Source organism: Procambarus clarkii, chromosome 37, assembly GCF_040958095.1.
Source record: "Procambarus clarkii isolate CNS0578487 chromosome 37, FALCON_Pclarkii_2.0, whole genome shotgun sequence".
NCBI lineage: Eukaryota > Metazoa > Arthropoda > Malacostraca > Decapoda > Cambaridae > Procambarus > Procambarus clarkii.
Genome location: NC_091186.1, coordinates 13521284 through 13539030, shown reverse-complemented (window position 1 = coordinate 13539030; position 17747 = coordinate 13521284). Strand labels below are relative to the sequence as shown.

At 49.2% G+C, this 17747-nt stretch overlaps 1 protein-coding gene across 7 annotated transcripts in view; it reads left to right on the top strand.

Moving 5' to 3' along the window:
* The window catches only part of TfAP-2 (transcription factor AP-2), a 287300-nt gene that overhangs the window by 106763 nt on the left and 162790 nt on the right, over window positions 1-17747 (top strand). The window contains exon 1 of one of the 7 annotated variants that reach the window (XM_045754458.2): window positions 6131-6318. The exons of the other annotated variants lie outside the window; for them this stretch is intronic. Within the exon in view, the coding sequence (XP_045610414.1) occupies window positions 6301-6318 (18 nt within the window). The 5' untranslated portion in view covers window positions 6131-6300. Of the gene's footprint in view, window positions 1-6130; window positions 6319-17747 lie in introns of those variants that run through there. 7 annotated transcript variants of the gene reach the window in all.

Here is a 17747-nt window from a genome sequence, read left to right as displayed (position 1 = left end):
TAACCTTACTGTGTGGTGGTGGCAGGTGGGTGACCTTACTGTGTGGTGGTGGTGGCAGGTGGGTGACCTTACTGTGTGGTGGTGGCATTGTGGGTGACCTTACTGTGGTGGTGGTGGCAGATGGGTGACCTTACTGTGGTGGTGGTGGCAGATGGGTGACCTTACTGTGTGGTGGTGGTGGCAGATGGGTGACCTTACTGTGTGGTGGTGGCAGGTGGGTGACCTTACTGTGTGGTGGCAGGTGGGTGACCTTACTGTGGTGGTGGTGGCAGATGGGTGACCTTACTGTGGTGGTGGTGACAGGTAGGTGACCTTACTGTGTGGTGGTGGTGACAGGTGGGTGACCTTACCGTGTGGTGGCAGGTGGGTGACCTTACTGTGTGGTGGCAGGTGGGTGACCTTACTGTGTGGTGGCAGGTGGGTGACTGGTTCCGGCCGAAGATGGGCGGTGCCACCCTCGCTGGTATGACAGTATAGATGCCCAAATTAGTCGTCAGACACACACAAACGATACTAACCATGCCGTCGACGCACGTAAATAACTTGGCTTACTAGCCAAATTTGTCCAAATTGGGGTTCCTAACCACCCAAGAAATTCCCTGTTACGAGTCTGCATTATAAAGTAGGAAACGCTGAAGACTCGCTCGATGATCACTTCAGCAGAGCTCATCAGCGGGTTGACATTCTCCTCGGAGCACCTGTTGGGCGTCGACCCTGATGTAATACACGACCTGTTTATCCACCTCAACGCGAGCCATCTTCTCGAGATGATGGTGAACTAAGCAGTTGTTCCTGGACATATTCGTATGCATCCAGGTCGTTCCAGGACATATCCATACGCATCCAGGTCGTTCCTGGATATATCCTTGCGCATCCAGGTCGTTCCTGGACATATCCATGCGCATCCAGGTCGTTCCTGGACATATCCATGCGCATCCAGGACGTTCCTGGACATATCCATGCGCATTCAGGTCGTTCCAGGACATATCCATACGCATTCAGGTCGTTCCAGGACATATCCATACGCATTCAGGTCGTTCCAGGACATATCCATACGCATCCAGGTCGTTCCAGGACATATCCATACGCATTCAGGTCGTTCCAGGACATATCCATACGCATCCAGGTCGTTCCTGGACATATCCATACGCATCCAGGTCGTTCCTGGACATATCCATGCGCATTCAGGTCGTTCCAGGACATATCCATACGCATGCGGGGTCAAATCCCCATTTTCTGTCCCCCCTCTCATGTGCACACATGACTTTTCTTGTCTCCGGTCATTGAACTCGTCTTCATAATAGAACGTCGCGTTTTGACGTATACGCTACATGTTGTTGTAGCGTGAGAAATTGACATACTGTTCCGTTTTCTGTTTTGGGTCCTCTGGTAGGTTAGGCAAGGGGCACTTTTGTACGGCAGTTTCTTGACGTTGGGAAATCTTAAGAGGACGGGCTTGGGCACTATATAGCATGGCCTGGCCATGCTATATAGGATATATATTATATATATTTATAGAGCTATATAGTATTCATGCTATGTAGCACGAAGGAAGGATTAGGTTCGGAAAACAGGTCTCATCAGACTTGTACTCTCTCAACGCCCTCTCTTGTACTCTCACAACGCCCTCTTGTGTACTCTCTCTCTTGGTGTACGCTGACTGTTCTAATCAACTCTGCCGACCTCTCAACTTTGTATAGGAAGATGTGGGGTGAATGTAGCAATCTCTTGTTCTCCTACAGGTCTGGAAAGACAGGTTTATTCTCTCTTCTTTCTTAGCTCTACGAATGCCCATAGTGTCTTAATTAGGGCCCCTTTGGCCTAGTGACCTTTCATAGGGCGTTGGCCTTAAGTCCGACTAGTGATGTAAAGTGCAGACTAGGTTGTGAAGATTGCGCGTATCGCTTCGTTCATTTCTCACCGTTTAGTATCCTCAGTAGAATTTTGGGGCAATTCTGTACGTCTGAGTTGTATTTTTTAGACCACTTCAGTAGTAGTAGTAGTAGTAGGCATCCATCAGTCTCAGGAGACTATGGAGTTGCGCTCTGGCTGTCGGTCTGGAGTGGCTTCTCCAGGGTGCAAAGCCTGGGTTGGTTGACATGAAGAAGCTGTTACCCAAGCAGCAGGTTCCCCCCCTCCCTTAGAATTTCCTCATTTCTGTCCCACACGGACAGAACTGTTGTCACTTCCTTCATTTTCAGATGTGTGGGTTGGGAATTCGATTCATAGCATATACCCCAAAGATATAGACACAATGTTTACCCAGAAATATACCACAAGCCAGCAAGCTGAAATTTCAAACTGTGAAAACTCTCTCTAGTTCATCTCTGACTGAAGTATTTTGTTATATATATTTTTACTTGATATTCGTTAAGTCTTGTATTTGTGTGTGTATGTCTCCTAGCTTCATTGTCTGCTGGTAAACTGACTAGCCAGCCATAGACTTGCCTCAGTAGTAGGATCCAGCTCTTTATGATATTCAAACACTGCTAAAGGAACTTAACGGTACGTCAAGCTTGAACACGTCATCATCACAAGAGCTTCGACGTGCGTTATAATCTCATCGTCAGCGTCTAAAACATCATCTGTAGTCTGTTGATGACGGAAGTAGAGTAATCAGCGCTGGCCAATGTGTTCTCCAGAGATCTTCACAGGAACACACACAGGAACTTCATATGGAATAGTGGTACAGGGAAAGACTTTCCCTAGACTGTCTGTCTGTCATCGTGGTACATGGAAAGGTTCCCGTAGACTGAAGCGTGGTGGTGCCCTCCCCTTTGCGCTGATATACAGTCTTCCTGGCCCGAGAGGCGTATGATGGTAGTGATGGTGCCCGGACCGAAGAGATCATGATGACACAATCTGTGGTGGAAGATGGGGTTGAAGACCGTGTATGTGTTTCCCTCTGAGGCAGCTTATAGAGAAGGCCTAAGAATGATTCCAAGCTGTAGGAGGCATTGTCTTGGGGAAAAATGTTGGAGAGGGATGTTAAATGCTGTGTAAAACGAGTTAAATGTGTGTGTAAATAGCACTATGTACGAGATGATGGTTTAATGAGGGACTCGTTTGGTGTTAATGTTGTGTTAGGCGTGGGTCTGTGACGTCACTCTAGTTATATAATATACGCATCTATTAGGTGATCATATAATATTAATGGGTATAAACCTAGTTATTTTTTTATTATTATTTACTACCACAGACGTGGCCACACATTTACCATGCCAACCAGCATATATACATTTTCTAGTAGGCAAGTAGGCGTGGCATAAACAGCTCACTATTTCCCGTAGTCACTGACATGTAAGTATTAATAGGTAAGTAGGAGGCACGGCAGGATGTGCATAATGGTCCCATTAAAAGCGGATGTGTATTAGGTACGCCGAAAGAGAGAACTCTCCCAACATCAAAGGCCCAAGACTTTTTAATATTCTCGCTCTACGCATACAGAGTGAAACTGGCCGGCCTTTCGTGGTGTTCAAGAAAACTCGATAAACACCTTCGAAGGATACCTGATCAACCAGGCTGTGACTGGTTGGCCAGACCACCAACCAGGAGGCCTGGTCTGAGACTGGGCAGCAGGGACGTTGATCCTTTGAAATCATCAAAAGGTAACCAAAAGGTATCTGTTATGAAGACCTGGAATTTCTTGTTTAGTTCCTCACACACCACCTTGTCATTCTCAGCGAGGCCTATCCTCACACGTTCTCCGTTTTATTACCTAATCGTTCAGTGTTGTGTTCTTCCCCCATGTGACTGTGAATTGGTTTGTGTTGGATCTTTGCCTTATTTGCAATGTCGTTGTAATGCTGTGTCTCTGCTTCTCTTCTCACACTGAGATACTTATTTCTGGCCCTGTGGAATCTTTCTCTGTTCTCTAATGCTCTCCTATTCATGTAGTTTCTCCATGCCCTTGTACTTAGTTGATTTACCTCTTTACATCCCTGAATCAACCATGGAATTCCCATTTGAATGTATATTTTCTGCCTCTTGGACCACGACAAACTTGTCTACTGCTTACTGACACTTCTGGGTGATGTTGAAGAGGTTTTTGTACAGTCTTTTGTATGGGTTGTGTAACCCATGGTGTGTCTAATAGGAATTTCATCTGGTAATTATCCCCTTCGTTATGTCAACCGTTTGTTTTCTGATCCTTTGGGTACGTTACCTTGAGGTGTTTCCGGGGCTTAGTGTCCCCGCGGCCCGGTCGTCGACCAGGCCTCCTGGTTGCTGGAGGCTGGACTCAGTGTTCATTTTAATCACTGACTCGCATGGGGCTTCCAAATTTATTTTCCCTTGTGTCTGGCTCGTTCAGAGATAAGATCAGGTCGAGAATGGCTGGTTCATCACTACCTCTAATTCATGTGGATACCCTGATATGTTGGCTTAAAACGTTTCTTGTTGCTAAGATCATTAGTTTAACTCTCCATGTTTCTATGCCCCCATGCGGTTCCTTGTTCTCCCAGTCTATATTTCCATAGTTGAAGTCTCCCATGATTAGAAGTCAGGAGCCATGTATACGTACGACAGAGGCTGCTGATGATTATCATATGACAGGAGTCTGTCATACTCATTAATTTCGCGTCATCTGCAAACATCTCAACATAAAAGATTCGACTCCTGTAAACATGTCGTTTACGTATATGAGAAATGAAATTGGTTCCAGCAGCGACCCTTGAGGCACTCCACTCGTTACTGGTCGCCAGTCCTGCTATGTTTTCTCTCAGTCCTGCACAACACGGGATATATATCATCTCGAAACTCCAATTCTGTCTTATCAGTTGTGGGATAATGGTTGTGGTGCAGGTACTCACCTAGTTGTGCTTGCGGGGGTTGAGCTCTGGCTCTTTGGTCCCGCCTCTCAACTGTCAATCAACTGGTGTACAGGTTCCTGAGCCTACTGGGCTCTATCATATCTACATTGGAACTGTGTATGGAGTCAGCCTCCACCACATCACTGCCTAATGCATTCAATTTGTTAACTACTCTGACGCTGAAAAAGTTCTTTCTAACGTCTCTGTGGCTCATTTGGGTACTCAGTCTCCACCTGTGTCCCCTTGTTCGTGTTCCACCCGTGCTAAAGAGTTTGTCTTTGTCCACCCTGTCAATTTCCCTGAGAATATTTTACGTGGGATGGTGGTTGTGGTGGGGTGGTGGTTGTGGTGGGGTGGTGGTTGTGTTGGTGTAGGTGCGATGTGGTTGTGGTGGTGTAGGTGGGGTGGTGGTTGTCGTGGTGTAGGTGAGGTGGTGGTTGTGGTGGTGTAGGTGGGATGGTGGTTGTGGTGGTGTAGGTGGGATGGTGATTGTGGAGATGTAGGTGGGATTGTGGTTGTGGTGGTGTAGGTGGGATGGTGGTTATGGTGGTGGTTGTGGTGGTTATCCTTTTGAATGGATTTCACATTTGACTGTACTAGGATTGTTGGTGCTGGTTGCAGGTGTGGTGATGGGTCAGGTGCGGTGATGGTTCAGGTGTGGTGATGGGTAAGGTGTGGTGTTGGTGTGGTGATGGTTCAGGTGTGGTGATTGTATGGTACTCGTCTGTACGTGGCTGTGGAGATGCAGGTGTATGGGGGAGTGTGAAGAGTCAGGTGTGAGCGGATGTGGCGTGGAGTGGTAGGTGTGTGATGTGTGAATGGGTAGGTGTGTGGGAGGGTGTGGTGTGGTGAGAGGGTGCAGGTGTGTAATGGGACACAGGTGTACCATACTTCACCGCGGTACCAGCCAGTACGTGGACACTGACCTGAAGCTGGTTGTGTACACTTCCACCCCCTCCCCCCCCCCCCTTCACACACACACACCTGCCGTAACCACTCTGCCACCTTTACCTGCGGTGTGCACTCTACCACACTCACACACAACACTCGCCGTGTGCACTCTGCCACCCCCTCACACTGTACCTGTCGCCCTGTGTGTGCGTCTTGTCGCTCCTGGCTGTGAGCGTGTGCACGGAGGGCGGGGCCACTCTTCAGACTCCTCCCCTTTGGCCCCAGCGCTGCCTCTGGGGCCCGGTGCCCCGCCCTCGACGGCTGTGATTGGCTGGGAGTGTGTTTAGGGGGCGTGTTAAGGGCGGGGCTTAGGTGGAGCCTGAGGACCCGCCGCCAGAGCCCCCCGCGCACCGCTGGCGGGCCACACGTTAACTGTGAGGCAGTGAGTGCACCCACACGCGGCGCTGGACTAGTGGTGATACCGAGTGCCGACTACCGTAGTGAAGCATTACACGCACACACGCACGCGGGATTAACGTGCATACGTAGTGTCGAGTGTTTAGTAGTGCTTGCAGGACTGTTGCAGCCTGCAATCAGGATGTCAACAGCCATGGAGGTGAGTTTGTAAAATGCGAGAGTGGTCCGGTCTCAACAGGTGTCGCACGTGGTGCCCAGCGCTCTCTCACACAAGCCTGTCATGCTCGGCCGGCCCAATAACACACACACAAGTCCTCTGACCTGGACAGACAGAAATCACCACGACAGAGGCGCTTCCATATGTGTCGTGGAGCGTCTGCCACGCGGACACAAGTGGACCAACACGACACAAACACTCCCACAAGTCAGCAACGACGGGTCTAATCCAACCATCCACTATGGCCATAATTTAACAAATAACAAAAAGATGTTAATAAAGCCTTTTTATAAGAATTTCCCCCTTGCAAAAATTATTAGACAAATTCCAGTACGAACTGTATCAAAAGTTACTCACTAAACCTGAGAAAAATTATTACTTTGACTTCATGTTTGTCAACAAACGGACACAATTCTCGTGTGGCGGCTACACTGAACTGCTGGCGACGCGCTCCACATGGTCCCTCACTGTCCCCGAGGGCCCCCTTGCTAAGTGTGCCCGAGGGCCCCCTTGCTAAGTGTCCCCGAGGGCCCCCTTGCTAAGTGTGCCCGAGGGCCCCCTTGCTAAGTGTCCCCGAGGGCCCCCTTGCTAAGTGTCCCCGAGGGCCCCCTTGCTAAGTGTCCCCGAGGGCCCCCTTGCTAAGTGTGCCCGAGGGGCCCCCTTGCTAAGTGTCCCCGAGGGCCCCCTTGCTAAGTGTCCCTGAGGGCCCCCTTGCTAAGTGTGCCCAAGGGCCCCCTTGCTAAGTGTCCCCGAGGGCCCCCTTGCTAAGTGTCCCCGAGGGCCCCCTTGCTAAGTGCGCCCAAGGGCCCCCTTGCTAAGTGTCCCCGAGGGCCCCCTTGCTAAGTGTCCCCGAGGGCCCCATGGTGGCAGGTGAATGGAGGGAGGGCGGTGGCCGACAGTCTTCAGCTGTGCATCAGGGCGGGGCCAACACTGCCAAATCACGTCAAATTCTAATTCAAAGACGACTTTATCATTTTTAATTTTTAGCAGAAATCTTAGAGAAGAACATACCTCAATTATGGTGAATATCTGAATCAGACTTTTGGATTTTTTAGTGCATTGTGGCGCGAGTTTCAGCTGTGATCAGTGAGTGAGGGAAGCCAAGAATAGAGCCTTCAGGCTAAGCATGTGTGTGTGGTGTGCGACGCAACAACCACACCACGTCTCCCCCCACACATTCACCACAACAGGGGGCTCTATGAGGTCACACGCCACAACAGGGGGCTCTGTGAGGTCACACACACAACAGGGGGCTCTATGAGGTCACACACACAACAGGGGGCTCTATGAGGTCACACACACAACAGGGGGTTCTATGAGGTCACACACACAACAGGGTGCTCTACGAGGTCACACGCACCGCAACAGGGGGCTCTACGAGGTCACACGCACCGCAACAGGGGGCTCTATGAGGTCACACACGCCACAACAGGGGGCTCTATGAGGTCACACACACCACAACAGGGAGCTCTAGGTGGTCACACACAACAGGGGGCTCTAGGAGGTCACACACAACAGGGGGCTCTAGGTGGTCACACACAACAGGGAGCTCTAGGAGGTCACACACAACAGGGAGCTCTAGGTGGTCACACACAACAGGGAGCTCTAGGAGGTCACACACAACAGGGGGCTCTAGGTGGTCACACACAACAGGGGGCTCTAGGTGGTCACACACAACAGGGGGCTCTAGGTGGTCACACACAACAGGGGGCTCTAGGTGGTCACACACAACAGGGGGCTCTAGGTGGTCACACACAACAGGGAGCTCTAGGAGGTCACACACAACAGGGAGCTCTAGGTGGTCACACACAACAGGGAGCTCTAGGTGGTCACACACAACAGGGAGCTCTAGGAGGTCACACACAACAGGGGGCTCTAGGTGGTCACACACAACAAGGGCTCTATGAGGTTACACACACATCACAACAGGGGCTCTATGAGGTCACACACACCACAACAGGGGGCTCTATGAGGTCACACACACCACAACAGGGGCTCTATGAGGCCACACACACCACAACATGGGGCTCTATGAGGTCACACACACCACAACATGGGGCTCTATGAGGTCACACACACCACAACAGGGGCTCTAGGAGGTCACACACACAACAGGGGCTCTAGGTGTTCACACACACACAACAGGGGCTCTATGAGGTTACACACACATCACAACAGGGGCTCTAGGTGGTCACACACACCACAACAGGGGGCTCTAGGTGGTCACATACACACCACAACAGGGGCTCTATGAGGTGACACTCTCACAACAGGGGCTCTAAGTGGTCACACACGCAACAGGGGCTCTAAGAGGTGGGACAAGTGCTTGTCCGTGTTGTGCTTTGAGATCACTGTATCACAGTTTACCTATACGCTCACCTATAGGTAAACTCTGTTAACAGCGAGGAAATATGCCACTTTAATTCTCGGTATTCGATATAATGTGTTGGTTATACCAGTAAGGAAAGATCTAGGCGTGGGTGTATGTATACTGAGGTGTGTATACCCACTCTTTCACCACCCCGAGTGGTGTGTATACTCACTGAGTTTACTTCTATTCGTGGACAATGTTTAGTGTGAAACATACACGTTAGTAAGCACTTGTGGTTGGCTTAACAACCCTCCAGAGGTTGATGGGACCTTGAGCCCATCAACCAAGCCCAAAAAGAAGAGAATTTAAGGTCTCGCCGGAAGGGAACTATCAGGAGTTGTTGATTCAGCAACTGGGAACAAAAAGTTTCCAAGTAGCACGGGCTATGGTGAGCCCGTAGTGGACTTACCTGGCACAGGAGCGGTGTTGTGTCCTCCTATCAGGAGTTGTTGTTGTTGTTAGAGATTGAGCTACTCGAAACAAGTTCCAAGTAGCACGGGCTATGGTGAGCCCGTAACTTACCTGGCACAGGAGCGGGGCAAGTAGCTCGGGCTATGGTGAGCCCGTAACTTACCTGGCACAGGAGCGGGGCAAGTAGCACGGGCTATGGTGAGCCCGTAAGTTACCTGGCACAGGAGCGGGGCAAGTAGCACGGGCTATGGTGAGCCCGTAGTGGACTTACCTGGCACAGGAGCGTGGCTGTAATTCCTATCAGGAGACACCACTACGACTATATAGCCCTGGGAAGGGGTCTGGATAAGGATTTGGGATGGGACGGGAGGAAGGAATTGGAGGATCAGAAGTCCTCCTCCTTTCCCTGTAAAGATGTGGACTAAGGCGGGACGACAAGAGCTGAAGACGCTATTGAAAACAGTGTTTAAAGTTAGCGTGTAAATCTTATGTTGTATGAATTGGTGTTATGATGGGTTACCTACGCGTAGCACATCTTAATTGATGTGTTGAATTGTAGCATAATGTTGGGTGTTGTGGAGGTGTGTGTGTGTGTTTGTGTGTGTGCTGGGTGTTGTGGATGTGTGTGTGTGTTTGTGTGTGTGCTGGGTGTTGTGGATGTGTGTGTGTGTGTTTGTGTGTGTGCTGGGTGTTGTGGAGGTGTGTGTGTGTGTTGTGGAGATGTGTGTGTGTGTTTGTGTGTGTGCTGGGTGTTGTGGAGGTGTGTGTGTGTGTGTGTGTGTTGTGGAGATGTGTGTGTGTGTTTGTGTGTGTGCTGGGTGTTGTGGAGGTGTGTGTGTGTGTTTGTGTGTGTGCTGGGTGTTGTGGAGGTGTGTGTTGGGTGTTGTGGAGGTGTGTGTGTGTGTGTGTGTGTGTGTGTGTGTTGTGGAGATGTGTGTGTGTGTGTGTTTGTGTGTGTGCTGGGTGTTGTGGAGGTGTGTGTGTGTGTTTGTGTGTGTGCTGGGTGTTGTGGAGGTGTGTGTATGGGTGTTGTGGAGGTGTGTGTGTGTGTGTGTGTTGTGGAGGTGTGTGTATGGGTGTTGTGGAGGTGTGTGTTGGGTGTTGTGGAGGTGTGTGTGTGTGTTTGTGTGTGTGCTGGGTGTTGTGGAGGTGTGTGTATGGGTGTTGTGGAGGTGTGTGTGTGTGTTGTGGAGGTGTGTGTATGGGTGTTGTGGAGGTGTGTGCTGGGAGTTGTGGAGGTGTCTGTGTGTGTGTGTGTGTGTGTGTGTGCTGGGTGTTGTGGAGGTTGTGTGTGTGTGATCGTCGTCGCGACACCATCACGAACCATTAACACCTGACAACTCCAGTTATAATATATCATTACAACCCGCCCTCCTCACAGAACGTCGCATTTTGACCTATATTCTACACAAGGCTAAAACAAAATTGCCGTACTAGGAAAAAATGGCGGCTTGCGAAATTGACACAATGTCCCGTTTTCTGTTCGTTGGTCCTCAGGTAGGTTAGGATAAGGGGGAGCACTTTAGTACGACAGTTTCTTGACGTTGGGAACGCTCGGGAGAACGAACTTATAACAAGTGTTGATATCGTCTGACGTTAACGTCTGGCTGCTCTTGCTCTCATCCTTCAGACCAATATCGTCATACACGTCATACGCACGTCATACCGACGTGCATGTACCGTGCAAGTCGACGGTCCACTGTACCGCTGGTATACTGTTGTGTTCACTGCTGTAGACTCGTTTCTTCCTGCGTTGTGTGTGTTTTACTGTCCTGATCCTCAACTTTCCCTTACCGTTGAGCCTCGGCTGGGAATTGTACCTTCAACACCCCAGACACGCTCCCTCACGGTGTAAATCTACCACCAACACCCTAGACACGCTCCCTCACGGTGTAAATCTACCTTCAACACCCCAGACACGCTCCCTCACGGTGTAAATCTACCACCAACATCCCAGACACGCTCCCTCACGGTGTAAATCTACCACCAACACCCTAGACACGCTCCCTCACGGTGTAAATCTACCTCCAACACCCCAGACACGCTCCCTCACGGTGTAAATCTACCTCCAACACCCCAGACACGCTCCCTCACGGTGTAAATCTATCACCTACATCCCAGACACGCTCCCTCACGGTGTAAATCTACCACCAACATCCCAGACACGCTCCCTCACGGTGTAAATCTACCTTCAACACCCCAGACACGCTCCCTCACGGTGTAAATCTACCTCCAACACCCCAGACACGCTCCCTCACGGTGTAAATCTATCACCTACATCCCAGACACGCTCCCTCACGGTGTAAATCTACCACCTACATCCCAGACACGCTCCCTCACGGTGTAAATCTACCACCAACATCCCAGACACGCTCCCTCACGGTGTAAATCTACCACCAACACCCCAGACACGCTCCCTCACGGTGTAAATCTACCACCAACATCCCAGACACGCTCCCTCACGGTGTAAATCTACCACCAACATCCCAGACACGCTCCCTCACGGTGTAAATCTACCACCAACACCCCAGACACGCTCCCTCACGGTGTAAATCTACCACCAACATCCCAGACACGCTCCCTCACGGTGTAAATCTACCACCAACATCCCAGACACGCTCCCTCACGGTGTAAATCTACCACCAACACCCCAGACACGCTCCCTCACGGTGTAAATCTACCACCAACATCCCAGACACGCTCCCTCACGGTGTAAATCTACCACCAACACCCCAGACACGCTCCCTCACGGTGTAACGCGCTAATCCACTATAGGGTTTCCGGCTAATCACACAATTTTACAAAAGGCGTGACTGTCCTCTCATTGTTAATAGCCCAAACGTTCGGAACTAAACCAGCGCCTTTATGTATGTATGTATGTATGTATGTATGTATGTATGTATGTATGTATGTATGTATGTATGTATGTATGTATGTATGTATGTATGTATGTTTGTTTGTATCTATCCCCCCCCCCCCATGTATCCTCTTTACGACACGTATCCAAATTCTTATGATAATTGCCCCATCTCGCTGCGATACGGGGGGGATTATCCTTCCTATAAATCCTTCCTATAAATCCTGACACGTCGTACACTGATGCCTGTTCTATAATTAATAAACGACACGACCGAGTGTCGTTTACAAGTAATAAGTAAATACCTGTCACTTATTCTCTCACTGTCAAACAGCAGAAGTAGTTTAGTAGTCTCCTAGTTGTAGTGTCCATGACGTAAATGTTGTACCATGTATGTAGGTGTATCATGTAATATGTAGCTATAATATACATACAGCTGTATCATATGTATACACAAAAGAAATCAGAAATAATGCTGTATTCTTAATACATCAATAATTTGCCGTTTATCACGATAATATTGTACCATTTAACAGTCCCCAGCACCCCCCCCCCCCTCACCCGTGTATTGTGTACCAGGATGAATGGTTGTACCATTCATCCTGTCATTTTGTACCATTTGTGCCATTTAATTATAAAATAATTTATTTTGTATGTAATGTGTTATCGTTCCTAAGTACGGTAGTCCTATTACACCACCAAATCACTAATTAAAGTGACATTCCCAACCCCGGGGGCCCAGATTTATAAGGGGAGAAAAGGGGCCCCCATTGCCTCCCGTGCCCCCACCCCACCCCCTCCCACTCTGCCAAAGCGGTCCCTCGGACTTCCTTAATTAAAAAAATTTAATAATTGTAAAATTAAGTTTATTAATAACAAAAAATTAACATAGTGTGTGTTCGCCTAGTTGTGCTTGCGGGGGTTGAGCTTTGGCTCTTTGGTCCCGCCTCTTGACTGTGAGTCAACTGGTATTGATCAGAAATATATATTTCTCTGTGTGGAGGGGGGGGGGGGGGAGGGGGGCGTCAGAAAAAAAAAGTCAAAGTCAGGGGGGGGACGTCAAAATTACATCTGTGTGTCGATGTATATATGTATACATATACATGTATACATGTATATATACATATACATGTATATATATATATACATATATACATCGACCCTGTCATTGCACCTGTTGTAAATCCGTCATTGTACCTATTATAAATCTGTCATTGCACCCATTATAAATCCGTCATTGTACCCATTATAAATCCGTCATTGTACCCATTATAAATCCGTCATTGTACCCATTATAAATCCGTCATTGTACTCACTGTAAATAAATCCAAATGAGCGTGTTCCCGCTATTTCGCGCCACCCAGCACCTCCACCTCCCCCCCCCCCCCACCCGCGCGAAACCACCAAACTGAATACATTATCTCACCCAGTGAACGATGCGCGTACCACTCACTCGGTCGGGTTAAGCACCGTCCGGTCTGACCAGCAAGTGGATTGGCGAACTTGTTATCGACAGCCTGGCCCTTGGCGAGAGGGGGGGGGCCCTCGATCCTGGTGTGTGGCACTAATTAACCCACTCGTATGGTTAAGTACAATTAATGTAAATTTGCATATCGGAGATGTGTTAACTATGGGAAAATTAATTATGTTAATCGCTATCAAATGATTGCTAATGGGTTATACAAAGTCAAGAGTTAGGCCCACAGGAGGGCGTGGCTTTGGAGTTGATGTCGTAGTTGATGGTAAAGTTTCTTCGAATTTTGCGGTTGGAAGCTGCTAAGTTGAGTGAGGATAAGGGCGGTCTGTGTCGTCGGTGACGCCCAAGAGAGCTGTTGTGTCCGGTCCTGACGCCGAGGCATGAGCGGTGGTGGTGTAGTGCCAGCACCGCCACCTGCAGCACCAGCAGCAGCACCACCGCCACCACCAGCAGCAGCAGCAGCAGCACCACCACCGCCAGCAGCAGCAGCAGCAGCACCACCACCTGCAGCAGCAGCAGCAGCACCACCGCCAGCAGCAGCAGCAGCAGCACCACCACCTGCAGCAGCAGCAGCAGCACCACCACCGCCAGCAGCAGCAGCACCACCGCCACCACCAGCAGCAGCAGCAGCAGCACCACCACCGCCAGCAGCAGCAGCAGCAGCACCACCACCTGCAGCAGCAGCAGCAGCACCACCGCCAGCAGCAGCAGCAGCAGCACCACCACCAGCAGCAGCAGCAGCAGCACCACCACCGCCAGCAGCAGCAGCAGCAGCACCACCACCGCCAGCAGCAGCAGCAGCAGCACCACCACCTGCAGCAGCAGCAGCAGCAGCACCACCACCGCCAGCAGCAGCAGCACCACCGCCACCACCAGCAGCAGCAGCAGCAGCACCACCACCGCCAGCAGCAGCAGCAGCACCACCACCACCTGCAGCAGCAGCAGCAGCAGCACCACCACCTGCAGCACCGCCGTCGACAGCATCGTGCTCTACTACGAGCTGCGTAGGGCACCTCTGATGCATTTACCTTAGCACGAGGAGGGGACGTGGATACGCCAGATTCAGAATGATGACGCCTTCAGCGGCGTCTGGAAGCCTCAGCGTAGATGAGGGGAGGAGGAGGGGGAGGGGAGGTAAAGAGGGGGAGAACAGGTGTGGTAATGTCTGTGCTGGGCCGGACCATAAAAATATTAGAGAGGAAGAGTCGCAGTCCTGTGATTTCACACTCACGTAAATGATGGCTTATTCTCACCCAAATTCACAATATACAGGTGTATACACACACACACACACACACACACACACACACACACACCACCCCCACCCTGCTCTACAACCTCACCACTAACATAGTTCCCCAACCTTCATGTTTCGTAAAATTGCTGGTCGGGTTTCAGCCATTCTTCCAGATTTCAAACATTTGGCATTTCTCACTAATCCACTCTAATGTTATTTACAACTGTTACAAATGATATGAGTGGGGCTTCTATGGGGTACTGGTACTATTAAGGGGTATAGGTAGTTAGAAGACAGGAGTATCAAATATGGGAGAGCTAAAAGGCCCGGCCCCCAAAATAAACTATCCACAGTAGTAATAACTTGCTACAAGACCAAATATGTTCGTCTAAGGGTTGATCACTGCGCTCCCACACAGGAAGAAGAGATACTCTGTAATTCATGTACTTATTTATTAACCCGTTAACAACCCCCCCATATACACTCACACCAATAACAATAATAATAATAACTTTACCACACTATCTTACGTTAAAAGCCTTGGTCCACATAGGCAGGATACAAGGTTTACACTAATAACAAGCTAGGGTAAAGTACTACTGGATAAGCACTGAAGCTGGATGCAGCTTAGGGTAGTGAGACCACGTGGGACCCTAATACAAAACACAACACTTAGGGTAAACAAAACACTGGCAAATACTAACCCCAGGTCTCACCAATAGTTACTACCAGAGTAGGCACACTTACACCATATAATACTTAACTTAAGGGTACAGGAACTTCAGGTAAGGGAAATAAGTAAGAGGAGAAGGAAGGAGAGTAGGGATACAGCCACAGAGTAGGTCTTAACCTCACGCCACCAGCCAAGAGAAGACCGAGCTAGCCACCAGCTGCCTCCCTCATGTTGTGGTGCCGGGAGGAGCCTAATTGATCGTGCAGCTAAGCACATTAAAGATCTTCCCCTATGCAACGTATTGTTACTTTATGAATGATTAGAAAGTATTAGTAAGCAAAGTTGGTGCCTATGTTATTATTTAATAATCAACCCCCAGCTCAGTCTTTAAATGCTCTTTGAGAAACAATAATAGTCTTACGTCTGGCAGGGAAGATACAAACAATTGACATTCTAGATGCCCAACTGTGCTACCAGGAAGTTTAATAGCTCAATTTTGACCTCTGGTTTCCACTGGAGAACCCAGGGTCGTAACACTCCTCCCCCCTTCAGAGAAAAAAAAATGTGACTACTAGAATAGTAGTCATATTTTTTTTTTTTCACAAGCGAATTAGTTCTAATTCACAAGCTAATTCACAAGCGAATTAGTTCCATTCAAATGTATTTATAATTATAAACCATTAATTCCTTAGATACAATGACCCAGTAGGTCAAGGAAGCTGAACACACACACACATATACAACTTGTAAACTTATACAACTTATACAACTTATACAACTTTTTAATGTTTCCTGATTGTGGCATGGAACTCAGAATGTCGGTTAAGGGGACAGACTTCAGGAATGTCTTTCGGGTCATTCAGGAAAAGGGATTGAATGCTGATTGTCATCTTGAAGGCGTTCCCGCTCTAATAATTGTAGCCACCTCGCTACTGTAGATCTTCCAGCCGTTTGTGAAACTTACTCAGGCACAGGAGCCTTAGTATTTGATTCTCTCTCACTGCAGAAAACGGTGAGTAAGTGGGCAACAGTGATCCAAATAGAAACAGTGAATTAATGGCAACAGAAACAGCGAATCAGTGGCAACAGGATTCATCATTTTGGTCAACATACATTGGAGAACTGACACTATATATATCTACCTACCTTGCGTGGATTTCTGGGATCAACGTGCCCGCGGCTCGGTTTCTGACCATGAAGCCTTCTATAACATGTATGACATACGTCAAATATCAACAAATAACAAAAAATTAAAGTCATCAAAAGTTTTGATATTTTTATCTTGAAAAAAAAATTTAAATTTTCACAATAAGCTTTTTAAGAACAAATCCACAAGGGTCGTGACGAGGATTCGAACCTGCGTCCGGGAGCATCCCAGACACTGCCTTAATCGACTGAGCTACGACAGGGTAAAAAGAGTTGAAACTGAAGTTCTACTGAACTTACTGGATCCTGTAGCCTCTCCGAGGCACAAACCAGGATTTTACACAACTCCCCCCTGCACCCAGGCTATGTCAATAGACCGTTCTCTTTATAGAATAGAGCTTTTTAAGGCCTCTAAGCTGGCATCAATCCCGGGTCTTTCCCCACACCAGCTTGACCTCTTTAGCAACAGCTTACCGAAGCCCCAACCATCGTCGGGTCCAAGCTTGGGGAACCCTTCCAAGCTTTGCGATGTATACTGTGTTGATACATAAGCTTAATATGAGACATTTATACATAAGCTTAGAGACACATTTCTGGCCGAAGCGCTGCGCGTACTAGTGGCTTTATAAGATTGTAAACTACCATGCTATGTATTCTCACAAACCCAATGTACCTTCTTCAATATAAATAAATAAAATAGTGCTGCCGGCTGACCTTTGCTGTCATGAAGCTTACCCCTCTGTACCCCCTGGTGCCTTACTGTGGGGCTAGTTCCTCCGCTACCACAGGTGACAGTATGGTACTCATTGGTAGAGGAACACCACTGGTAGAGCAAGGAACACCACTGGTAGAGCATGGAACACCCCTGGTAGAGCCCGGAACACCACTGGTAGAGCCCGGAACACCACTGGTAGGGCCCGGAACACCACTGGTAGAGCCCGGAGCACCACTGGTAGAGCCCGGAACACCACTGGTAGAGCCCGGAACACCACTGGTAGGGCCCGGAACACCACTGGTAGAGCCCGGAACACCACTGGTAGAGCCCGGAACACCACTGGGAGGGCCCGGAACACCACTGGTAGAGCCCGGAACACCACTGGGAGGCCCCGGAACACCACTGGTAGAGCCCGGAACACCACTGGTAGAGCCCGGAACACCACTGGTAGAGCCCGGAACACCACTGGTAGAGCCCGGAGCACCACTGGTAGAGCCCGGAACACCACTGGGAGGGCCCGGAAC